Source organism: Cheilinus undulatus, linkage group 18 (genome assembly GCF_018320785.1).
Source record: "Cheilinus undulatus linkage group 18, ASM1832078v1, whole genome shotgun sequence".
NCBI classification, from domain to species: Eukaryota; Metazoa; Chordata; class Actinopteri; order Labriformes; family Labridae; genus Cheilinus; species Cheilinus undulatus.
Genome location: NC_054882.1, coordinates 21037184 through 21049581, shown reverse-complemented (window position 1 = coordinate 21049581; position 12398 = coordinate 21037184). Strand labels below are relative to the sequence as shown.

The following is a 12398-nucleotide window of genomic DNA, read 5'->3' as shown; positions in this document are numbered from 1 at the left end:
TAGGCATACTCAGTCACTAAACGTGTATTAACTTACATTGGATTAGTCTTACTAACTTTAAAAGGAAAATGAAAGTGGCCTCACTACCCTTCTGTATGTGGCCCTCCGTGGAAAAGTTTGGACACCCCTGCTTTAAGCCAAACAATGCTGCCTTATACTTGCAGCACCTATAAAAAGTTTTAGAGATTTATAAATCAATCATGGCCAACATAACTGTCTTTTTTTTTTTTTGGACCAAAATTCACAAAAAAAAATGTCAAGGTGGAAACAGATCTTCAAAGTAATTCATTTTACTCACTAACTTTACAAGCATTCCAGGGTGTGTTGCTGAGAAGCATCCCCATAGTATGATGCTGCCATCACTATGCCTCTCAATAGGGATGGTTGTTTGTGGCGCTGGGTTTCAAGTCCAGCCTGTCGCTCTTTCACCGCATGACTTTCCCCTCTGTCTCAACCCTGTTTACAGCTTGACCCACTGTCCTATCGCTCCAATAAAGGCAAAGAGCACAAAAATAAATATCAGAAAAAATGATGAGACTTCTGTTGAATTAGGCCAGTAACTTTGAAGCAGGGTTAATATTTATGTAGCTACTTTAACTTACATATTTTTAACTGACACATTAACATTACTTCGAGAAATCTGTTTCATTTTGTCATTAAAGAGATTTTTTTTTTGTCAAAAAGCCAAATTATATTGACCATGATTGATTTATAAAATCAATAAATGGGTATTACATCTAAGTAAGTTGATATTTTTTATAGGTGCTGTATTTTCACTTTTGTTACACATTCATAAGTGACCACGGCTATCTTCCTATTTTTATGCTCCCCAAATGCAATGTGAGAGACTCAAATTAGTTCTCAGATTCTCTGCTAATGCCAAACTTTTCCCATTTACCAGTTTCTTGTATTTTGGAAAATGCTTCATTGTTTCAAGCCAGGACAAGAATCCAAGTGTTGCACTTTCATAATAAACGACTTTACAATCTAATTTAACATCCTGTGGGCACCATTGTGGACTCTCTGGAGTATATTACCTCAGCCGAAGTAATTTCACGTGATCATTAGTGAGTGAAAGCAGACACGGAGGCGGATAGTCCAATTTCTGTTTGCCAGAGCAAGAGGGGTCGAGAGGTCTTTGTGGGGTGAAGGTTTGGGTTACGTTTGCAGAAGTGCCCTCGAGCTCTTCAGCAAACAAGAGCTGCAGATCAAACATCAAAGCTGGGCCTGGTGTGAAGGCCGGGGTGCTGCTCGGGGTTAAGTTGGGGGAGCAGTGACAAGTCTGAAGCAGATAACGGAGTCAAAAACCCTCCAACATCTCACCACTTGTGTTCTCTGAAAAAAATTTTTTCTCAAGATAACGCCGGTCCACCACCCCTCACCTCACCTCTCTGACACTCAAACTACTGCTGGACAAGTTTAACATGACCCCACTCCGTCACATGCTGGACCTTTCCCTCGTGATAATCCTCCTGAGTCAAGTGACGAAGGGTCAGCTGGGTAGAGCTGAAAAGAAATTGAGGAATGAGGTTACGGAGAGGTTGGCTGTGAGCTTAATCAAAGCTGAAGAACATTTGTGCGCTCAAGTGGGCTGGTAATCTGTAAAGAATTATGAAGTGCGTGGCAAGCGCTTTTCTTTGTCTGCTGTGTTATGAAGGGAGCGGAGAAGGAGAGGCAAAGCTGGCTGCCATATTTGAGTCCCTTTATTCTCTCTTTCGTGGAGTCTGTTTGAAGTTTATTTCCAGCGTGTATTTTTGTGTCTCTGCTCTCCTGTTTGTAAATGTGTTTGAGAGGATTTGGCACTTCTCAGAAACACATTCTGCTGCTTTTTATGACCAATAAAAATCAACCAATGAGTTCAAATGTAGCTATAAAAATTCAGTTATACAAAGTCACCTCACTCTGAATTTCTTGGTATTCAGGCCACTCTAGGAGCTGAAGGAAAATTCTCCTCATGTGATGTGCTGCTTTTTAACAAAGCACAAGCACCTCCTAGAGGATAGAAAAGCTATTACAGCTGGAAATACTACACTTTTCTGAAGTAAGGCCAGGTTTTGGCCAACCTGTATCCCAAGGCAGAAGGAGCTTCCTGGAACTATCTGAAATTTCTGTTGCAGGCTCAAGGGATGAGGAGAAAAGTATACGAGGAAACAGCAGTGATTCCGTAAATTTCATGGTGGGATTTTAAGGAGAAATCTAAGCATTGTTGTTTAGTTGTAGCCTTTGGGTGTCCTGTCTTTTCTTGTTATTTTGACTGAAGGATCTGAGTTTTCAAGTCAATGAAGTCATATCTAAGAAAAGCCTGCTACATCTAAGAGTAACAGTATGCCACAGGGGGGCTGTTTGTTATAAATTTAGTGTCCAATGGCGCAGGGTGTGATTTTTGATTGGCATATCCTCTGGCCATTGGTCAGATTGTGGAGTGAGGGAGAGAGAGAGGAGAACAAGGAGGGAGAAAGTAAAGCAGGAAGGCTAAACAGAAGGAGGTTACCAGCTTGACAGTGGCAGGAGAACACAATCATATAAAACTTGACACAAGAAGCCACCATCCAGGTCCCCAGCTCTCTGCGGCCATGTCTGACTGTGAGGGGCTACCTACGGGTAAGTGAAAACAGAGCGCATGACTGCTGTGCACATGTGCATGCATGGAGGGAAATATGTGAAATGCATATCCAAGCTCACATACTTGTAAATTGTTTGGGTTTGTGTGTCCGCACATGTACGTTTGATGGATGAGATTTTTTAGCTCTTTGCTGGAACAGCTCACCCTGCAAGTATTCAGCTTCAGAGAGGAGCTGCTTCAGTTTGGGCCCTTATATGGAAACTTTAGGAGAATTCCCTCTGGTTTCATGAAAATAATGCAGAAAGGCAGGAGAATGCAGGAGCTTAGAGGAAAGAGAAAGGACTGACTGAGAAACAAAGGTGCATGAAAATGTGGATACAGCAGTGCTGCATGGTGCATTTGGCTGCATGTGTGGCAGCGAAGCATTAAGTGAAGGGTCATTTCCTGCAAGTGCAGCTAAAGGCCTTTCCACGGCCTGTCTGACAGACTAACAGAAACAATCAGTTATAAATAGAAACCTTCCCCTTGTCTTGTTCTCTCACTCACTCGTGTCTCTCTCTCTCTCTGACTCCTCTCTTCCTTTGTCTCCTGTTTCCTGCCTTCTCTGGCTCAGCTAATGCACTTAAATCAAATGTTACTCTGCAGCCAAAAGGAGTCCATTGCCACACCTTCATTATCAGACTAGATAATAAATATGCTCCTAAATCTATGATCTACATACAGTACAGGAATAAAAAGGCTTACACTTGTTCTTCATGGAAATGACGACTTTTAAAGCTTCCAATGTGAGGCATGCTGCACACATAGGCCTAAAAAAGGAGCTACTCGCATGAAGTAGTGGCAAGATGCCAGAGTGAGTTCACCTATGAAAGCCCTTCTGGGTGTCATATTCAATTCCAACGTCACATCATCAAAAAATCTGAGGAAGCCATTTTTTTGAGCAGATAATTTAAAACCGTTGGGTGTTAAAATCTAACCAGTGTTAATTTTGGCAGCTATTTTTTATTTTAGATTTAGTTTTAGTCTTCAAATAAAATGCATTTTAGTTTTAGTCATATTTTAGTCATTTCAATCCTTTTTTAGTTTTAGTCGGCGAAAAACTCAAAACACTTCAGTCTAAATGTAGTCCATAAACAGTCCTCACATTTTAGTCTTTACATTTAGCCCAAGCATTTATTTTCTTGCCTGAATCTGGTACCAAATTATGGCAGTGTGTTCTCTGCACTCTGCCAAACCTGTGGTCCCTGCTTTCTACAGCTGAGAGGCAGAATAGCTATTGATGCATTGCACAGATTGACAGATTTTCGGGACCCCCTCAAAAATGAGATGCTGCATCTCAAGGGGTTATCCTTGAATAAATTCAATTCAAATTTACCAACAGTGGAGAAATATCAGAGATTTTGAATGTCAGACGAAAACGTTCTTGTCAGTTTTAGTCATGAAAGATCTATTTTGTTAGTTTTAGTCTAGTTTTGTCATGGAAAAAAAGGCTGTCGATGAATAGTTTTAGTCATAGTTTTAGTCGATGAAATTAACACTGAATCTAACATTATAGCTAAGGATCTTATGATGGATTTAAGCTGCTTGTCAGGCTCTGAGAACAAAGACGTTTGTGCGTAAAGATGTCAGCGCTGTAACTGGAGGCACACGAGGATGTGTTGGAATGAAGATGTTATCTGAAGGAAACCGTAGAGGAAACAGGACTCGCAGAAATAAACAGTTTAGGAGCGCAGATTGAAACTTGGGGATGGTTTCAATCAGATTTCTGTACAGATAAGTAAATCTCTCCTTATTGGGTTGCGTGTTGTATTCAAATTATGGTTCATATGCAATATTCTCTCAATCTTGAGGCTTTATGTAAGACAAAAGGAATTTTCACTAGGAAAAAAAAATTCTCCTTGGTATTACTTACCATACAAAAGTGGCTTTTCATGTTAAAGCTTGCCCAACACCCTCAAGAGCTTATTGGAATTAGGGCATGATTATTTACAACAATGCTTTTACTACAGTGACGCCTAAAATGTTTAAACTTTAACAACTGTAATGTGTTTCATGAAAATATGATGCACATGGTGAATAGGCTTGAGCTTATAAAGTGCTTTTCTAGTAATGTGATGACTCAAAGCACCTTTTTACACCATTAGTCATAATTAGTCATTTATCAACTGATGGCAAAGGCAGTTATCTATGGTGACCATCAGTATTGACTATTACTGAGGGCCGCTGTCATCAGGCAAATCCATCTTGCAAAGCTCCAGTCTGAAATGACTGCAAGACAGCAATATTCTATAAAGAAGTAAAAAAGATCAGAGGTCTAATCTGGGATTAAATTATGTACAGGCCTGTGGCTCGCTTTAGCTTCGTAAGCTTTAGCTTAAGCTAACATAGCTATGCTGGCTACCTAATTAACATTACTACATCCGCCAATGTAGCTCAATTAGCTTTAGAAACATGAGGTTTAGTAAATTTACATAACTTACCTGCATAGATAATGTAGATACGGAGCTAACAAAGCTGCTTTGTGAGCTTAAAGACCCTGTAAAGTGAAATCCAAAGTTTTTGTCTCAACAGACAAGATATGTTGGAATTAGATTGCTGTAAACATGTGAAAACACTGAGATCTACATGTGACAGAATTCTGAATTTGGACTGTTAGAAAGTTTTTAACCTCTTTCCTGACAGGGTTTAATTTGGGCGGGGCCAATATATGGGCTCAGTAGGGAATGACCCCGCCCCTCTAAAACTACGATATAAAATCCCAGAACAGTTCATCTCAGGATAGTCTGTTGCTAGCTGATTTCACTGCCTTTTTTGAAAATTAACAGCCGTTTAATTTTTTGTTCATTGTGAGGTAAATTTGCCAAATCTATCAGCCACAGTGGTCTGTGGAACATTTAAAGCATCATAACAGAGATTTGAGCTAGAAAACAGACTCTGGCACAGAGCCAGGCAGCTGCACTCTGATCATGGGGTCAACATTCAGATTGCAACATTTTGTAAACCTAAGAGACTTGTGTTTCTCCTGGGTGGGCGTGGCTTCAGCTTATTTAACAGACATGCCATCCTAGAGCAGATTTTACTGCCTAATTTTTAAGATTTTGAAGCTTAATTTTATAAACTTAGAGATGTTTCATTTGGCTGAAATTTGATTTCGAGGTCCATAACACACTGACCTGTCATACAACAAACCTAAATACAGATTCATTTTCACTTTACAGCGTCTTTAACTTCAGGTCCGTTATCTATGTAGCTTCATTATCTATGCAGCTAACAGAAATGCGTAAGCTATCCTTGCTGGTTAGGATGTTTTCATGGAGGACAAGCTTTTTTTTTCCTGTTAGCAAACTGTTTACTCTGCCTTCTTAAACAATTAGTAATCAGGTCAGATTTTAAATTTTTGGCATCTACCTTAACCCTTGCCCTAACCCTAAATGGAATGATTTTTTTTAAAGAGTTATTGCTGTCTCCGATGAACAGTCTGTGAGAGTGGCCTTCCAGGGCTGGCTGCTGAGAAGCATCCCCACTGCGTGATGATGCCACCACTGTGCTCCACAGTGGGAATGTGTGGTTGTGGTGATGTGCAGGGTGTCTGACAAGGATAGCACTTTGTCTGATGGTCAGAATACACCATTTTGGTCTCATCAGACCAAAGACCTTTCTCCCACTTGACCATGCAGTCTCCCACGTGTCTTTTAGTGAACTCTAGTCCAGGTTTAACCTGAGCTTTCTTCAACAGTGACTTTCTCTTTGCCACTGATAAAGAACCAGGGAAACAGTTGTATGCAGAGTCTCTTCCATCTCAGTTTGGCCTCTCTCACTAGTCTCCTCCTTACACCATCATTCAGTATCTGAGGACGGCCTAATCTAGGCAGATTTACATATGTGCCATATTCCCTCCATTTCTTGATGATGAATTCAACTGTACTCTGGGGGATGTTCAGTGCATTTGAATTTTTTAGTATACATCCTCTGACTTATACTTTTCAATAACCTTTTCTCTGAGTTGCTTGGGGTGTTCTTTTGTCTTCATGGTGCAATGGTAGCCAGAAATAGTGATTAACAAGTGATTGGACCTTCCAGAGACAGATGTCTTCATACTATAATCACTTGTGACACATTCACTGCTAACTGTGAGACTACTAGCACCAGTTGGCTGGACCTCTGCTGAATTAGGTCAGTGCTTTTTTTCTTTATAAAGTGCTTTTTTCATCATTTTAGTTTATACCAGTACCAATGCTTTAGTCCTTCCACTAAAGATGCATTAGAGAGTGCAGGGAAACCCAGGGACTGAGAAAGGGGGGTCAAATTTTTTTTAAGAGGGACCGAGAGATGGCATTCCAGATACAGGACAAACTAAACTGCAGCAGTTTTGCTTCTGTCCTGCAGGTGGCAGCATTAGTGTATATTATTAAAGGAAGTACTGTCAGTGGAGGTGGCGTGAAGGATATTCACAGGGCTCTTAAAAGTGGCAGTTAACAAGGAAAAGGATATGAGAAGGCAGGTTAAGGATGCAAAAGGATAAGGGCACAAAAATTGAGAAAATGAGGGACTGCAAAGAAAAGAAGAACAAAGGAGGTGCAAGAAGACATTAAGGAAGAGGGGGCAGGAATAATAAAGGAAAAAAGGAGGAAAAAGAATTAAGAAAAAGTAGTAACTTTTCCCAGGAGATGAGATTTGTGAAAAATTGGAAACCTCAGGGTTCCATGAGCCTTATCCTGAGACTTATGAGGACATCAACTGGTTGTGACTGACAGCCATCAGCAGTTTGAGCCCTCTGCCTCTAATACAGACGGTAGACTGCAGTACATGCATGTGTTTGCTAAAGAAAGAGTGTTCAGAAATGCACATGAGAGATGCAGGCAACGTCATGGTCCTCTGACGTCAGCCCTCCATCTGTGCTCTGGATATGAGGACATGTAGCTTTGCTGACAGTGAATCCTCTCGGTAACAAACTGGCTAAAAAGTGGGTCATTTCTCACACACTCACCTGCAGTTTATTTGAGTCACACAGAGGAGCTTCCTGCTATAATGTATGCAAAAGAGTCAACTCTGCAGCAGACGCCACATTTCCTCTGCAGGGTTTATTTTAGGCTGTATTGATCGGAGGGATGAGGTGCTCTGACTTTGAAAGGAACATTAGAGAGTGTGCAGGATCTTATTTGACGCAGGAAGAAAAGATTAACATGAAGGGGAAATAATTTATAGAGGACTGTGGGAGGTGGGGCATGAGAAGGGAGTAAGAGATAACACTGTATGCATTCACATCCATGTTGGAGAAGTCTGTACAGAGAGAAAGAGCAGAGTTCTTGGTTGTTCAGGAAATGGGGGGAAGGGTGCACAGGGATGTTTCAGCGGCCAAGTCAGATGTGATTAATGTTGTCGTCGCTTGAGAGAGCACAGCCCTGCACACTCTGCAACACAAACGTGAGTCCAAGTTCTACACCAAAGCACTGTTAGGCTAACATGTGCATTCAGATAAATGGATCGTTTCAGGCACTAAAGGGTTAATAAATAACTGTGGCTTCCACTGACCTCCAAGGTGCTTTTTATGGCTTTTTAATGGCTATGTGCATGGACTTTAACCGGCTGAATTTCCCCAATCCTTTCCTACTTCTATGTCCAAGTTATCCCTCATTAACATATAGATTAGATGTAGAGGGCTTGGTGTAGTTTATATTCATTCTTTACACTTCCATAGCATCATTAGTGTAAAGGCGAGGAGGTCAGAGAGAGGAAGGAGTGGGGAGAAGGTATCAAAGGTTGGCACAGAAGCAGTGAAAGCTCAAATATTACAGTATAACATGAATCACTATGATGTTATGAATGTTAAACTCCTTTACTTGCACATTATCCATTGCTCTCATTTTTTTACACCTATGTACCCGTGACAGTCCTTTCCAAGTGTATTAATCCCACTTTCTGCACACATACAGTATCTATTGTCTATGCTATGACTATGCTATTAGATTGCTCAATTTAGCCTGGAATACAGAGCGTCAATTGAGGAAGTTTTACTGATTGTAAAGCCTTTAAGGCAATAGTTTCCATCAACAGTGTAAATACAACAAATTTTATAGCCCTTAAAAGGCCTAGTGAAGGGTTCTCCAGCAAGATGTGAATCAATAATGTCAATGCATGTGCTGATGCATATTTTTAGCCTGTTTAGATTTTGGAGATAACTGACAATATTTTTTTTTTTGTTGTTTTTTTACCAAGTTCCAACAAGACAGCTCCCTTCTTTGCTTCCCCTTTCTTTTGTTGACATTATGATTTTTTTAAAGCCATACTGTGGTAATACAATCCTTGATATTTATGAATAACACTAGCCTGGTTCATGTGGACTATTGTTGTACTTTCAGTTGAATTTGAAACCTAAAATATAACATTTTTAAGCCCAAAATTAGAAGATATAATTCTAATTCTGTCAATCAAATATAAAGATGAGGCTAAGAGCTAGCTGCTAACATGCTCATAGTCATTGACTGTATATTAATATGGACAGCACAACTATGTGTCCTTTGGATGTAAGAAAGTGAAGCCAAAATACACCTATGACTATTGCACTTGTGACTTTTTGCACTGCTGATGATTTCTGAAGCCAACACATGTACAGAAAGGATCTGTATGATGGAACCATGACACTGACACCATGCCTCATTTGCTAATGCTTCATCTTGCTAATAACTATCACAACAGATTCCAGGTTTTAATTTCTTTTAGTAACATGCATTTTAACTTCTTATTCATCCCGCATCTTGTCTGTTAAAATGGATCAGGCAGGATGTTCAGTATCACAGGCTGCCAGCCTCCTCTTGGAGTTTTGGCTTCACACCAAGGTGGCAGTTGCCCCGTCCATCTGAGTATACAATCTCTGTCTTCACTCACAGTAAGAGAGACAATGTTAGGCTGATCCTCTTAGACTTCTTGATGTTCAGTGTCAGAATCAGAATTCAAAAGAAGCCACATTGTGATTACTGTAGCTGGGAGGCTATAAAATGCTGTCAGTCAGATAATACTTTTTTGGGGGGCCGGTCTACATTTAAAAGCCCTGTATGTCATGAAAACCCCTCTCAATAATACTGACTCATGTTCTTGCTTAAAATTAACAAAATGAATCCTCAAATAGTCTGTAAAGATTAAGTGTTGCCAGCTAAACTGCTATTGAAAAAGCCAGTGTGCTATATTGTAGAAGTAGTGGTTTGGTGACCTATAAATCTCCAGTGCTGTTTTATCTCTGTTTGACAGGCTTATATATTCCACCACACAGAAAAGAGGAGCAGGAGTAGGACATGTAACGCTGCTCTACAGCCTCAGGATTAGAAGCTATTTACAGCCCAAAAGCAGATTCTCCTCTTCCACACTCACGTGCCGTCTCTTCCTCTCTCATAAAGTCTGTTCTCACACAGAATTCATAGAGACTTAACAGGGGGTTAGGACATCTTTCTCTTTAAGCCTCAACCACAGACACTCCCGATCCTTCCCCCTGAATCCATTTATTTTAACAATTTATTGCTGATTAATCATGCTCAGTTTATGTGCAGAATTCTATCAAAAAGAAGGTGAGCATGAAGGAATGAGTTCATTTTTATAATGCATTATCGCAGCACAGTAATGCTTGCTTAACCCACTTCCAAGACTTCCTATTGCTATCATTTTAACACATGGATTATTGTTGGCCTTTGTTGATAACACAGAATCTTGCAGCAGATTTCTGCATGTATAATGCCATTAGAGACCGTGACCAAAAGACTGCACTAAAACACAAGTGGTGACCCAGTTTTTTCCTGAATCATAGCATCATCATTTGGCATCGCTGCTGCTTGTGTAGCCCACAGTAGAGTACTGCAGTGTGTCGCTGTTACTTGCATTAATTCTGGAGCCTTTTTTTCTCTGTACTAATAGCATGACAGATATGTTAAATCATTATTAGTTGGCTTCTTTCACCAACATAAAATCAGTAGTGTGAGAGTTGCAGGGTATGTGTATGGTGTGATATAGTTGACATTACACAGAGTGAGATATAGAATATAGAAATACATAGAACGCGCAACAGCAGTGAGGGTCTACATGGTGGACAACTAAGAAATTTCAAGACAGTCTGGCTGCAGACTGTGTCTTTAGAAACTCCCTCTTGCGGACCACTACTGTGAGACACTGCATCTGTCAGGACAGAAATACATGCAAAACTATAAAATTGGATTAAAATTATGGTTAGCGTAAGGGTAAGGATCAAAAGTCAAAAACTCCACCAGAAAAACCTCATTACAAAATGTTTAATAAAGCTGAGTGAAAAAAACCTGTCCTCCATGAAAAAAACTCTTAACACCGCTAAAATAGGTAGACAAAGGCTATCAAAGTTACATTAGCTATCTAAGCTACATTGCTAACTTAGCTTAAGACTGCACACTTTGACAGTTTTTCAAATCTCCTTTACCCATATTGCATTCATGTAAAATAGCTAACAACTAAAGTGTCTAAAGCTAAAGAAGTTAGCTTAGCTACACAGCTTATGCTATTTTTGCTAAAGCTAACCTAGCTATGTTAGCTACATAGCTATGTTGCCTTCATAGCTAACTTAGCTACATAAAGATTAGCTACAATTCAGGTTTCTAAATTCAACATAGCTAGCCCAGCTACATTGGCAAATGTAGTAATGTTAACCACATAGCTAGCATAGCATAACGCAATCCACCGTTAGCATAACTACTTTTCAAACAGGTCTTTACATATTTAATCCTGGATTACATCTATGACCCTTATTCTGTTTTGTTTATGAAATGTTGCTCAGTCTGTAATGTGCAATGCTGTTATTTCATGAATGTCACTGCCAGGCTTTGTTTATAAATAAAGTTGAATTAAAAAAAACCCTGAACAGGAAATTTGTTGTACCCGTAAATAATGTCACTTCTGTCCCGACATATTCGGCATCCCACAGTAGCAGTCTGCAACCAAACCCAAGATACAGAAACTTTTTTTTTAATATCTAGATACCCAGAATATCCGAATGAACAATGATGTCGCCAGAGTAATGATTAGTATTTGATGAATTGTTTTGAAATTGCGTAAATGTTTTGGCTAATATTGATGCTAACATTAAACCAAGTGGTGAACAACATACGAACCAAACATCAATATCCCAGCATATTGAGAATTTTTTTGCTAAAGTTTTTATACCATATTTTAGCATTTTGAGCAATTTTGTCATACTTAAGTTAACATTAAGCTGAATGTAGCTAGATTTGAATGTTAACATGTTAACACTCTGAAGTGAGATAGCAAACTAGGCGAACACACTCTGTTGCCACTGTTTGTTAGCACTCTAAACTAAAGGGGTAAACATGCAATGCTAACACAACGCCAATGTGTTAGCAATGTAAGAATAATAAAGTTAGCCGTTCTGGCCCACATTCTTAGTTTGTCATTTGGAGACACCGAGTGTAAAAACGGTAGGCTACTGCATTTGTGGTCTGTGTATTTGCAATGGGTAGTTCAGTTAAGTTCCTGTTTCTATTAAGAGGATGTTGCAGTTGGCTTTCATTTTTTAACCTTTCCTTATTTTAAGATTAAAATGTGTTAGTACTTTCATCTGTAGTAACTGTACACTGCAAAATATTGTCTTTTAGGGCTGTTAGCTATTGGGGTCTTTTTTGTAGAATTGCAAGAGATGCTAATCGCAATTAGCATTCGCTATCAAAAACAATGTCCAGTTTAGCATAGATGCTAACTAGGTGTTTTTGTCCCTTAATTAATGTTGATTTTTTATGTGACAGCTTTATGCTATATTGACTTGTTTTACAACTAAATGTCTATAATCAATTTGTAATGTCACATAATT

At 39.5% G+C, this 12398-nt stretch overlaps 1 protein-coding gene across 1 annotated transcript in view; it reads left to right on the top strand.

Annotated features, from left to right (window-relative positions):
• The first annotated feature begins 2453 nt into the window (after positions 1-2453).
• The window catches only part of eml1 (EMAP like 1), an 84119-nt gene continuing 74174 nt past the window's right edge, over positions 2454-12398 (top strand). Inside the window, exon 1 of the mRNA XM_041812130.1 lies at positions 2454-2601. Within this exon, the coding sequence (XP_041668064.1) occupies positions 2574-2601 (28 nt within the window). The 5' untranslated portion in view covers positions 2454-2573. The remainder of the gene's footprint in view (positions 2602-12398) is intronic.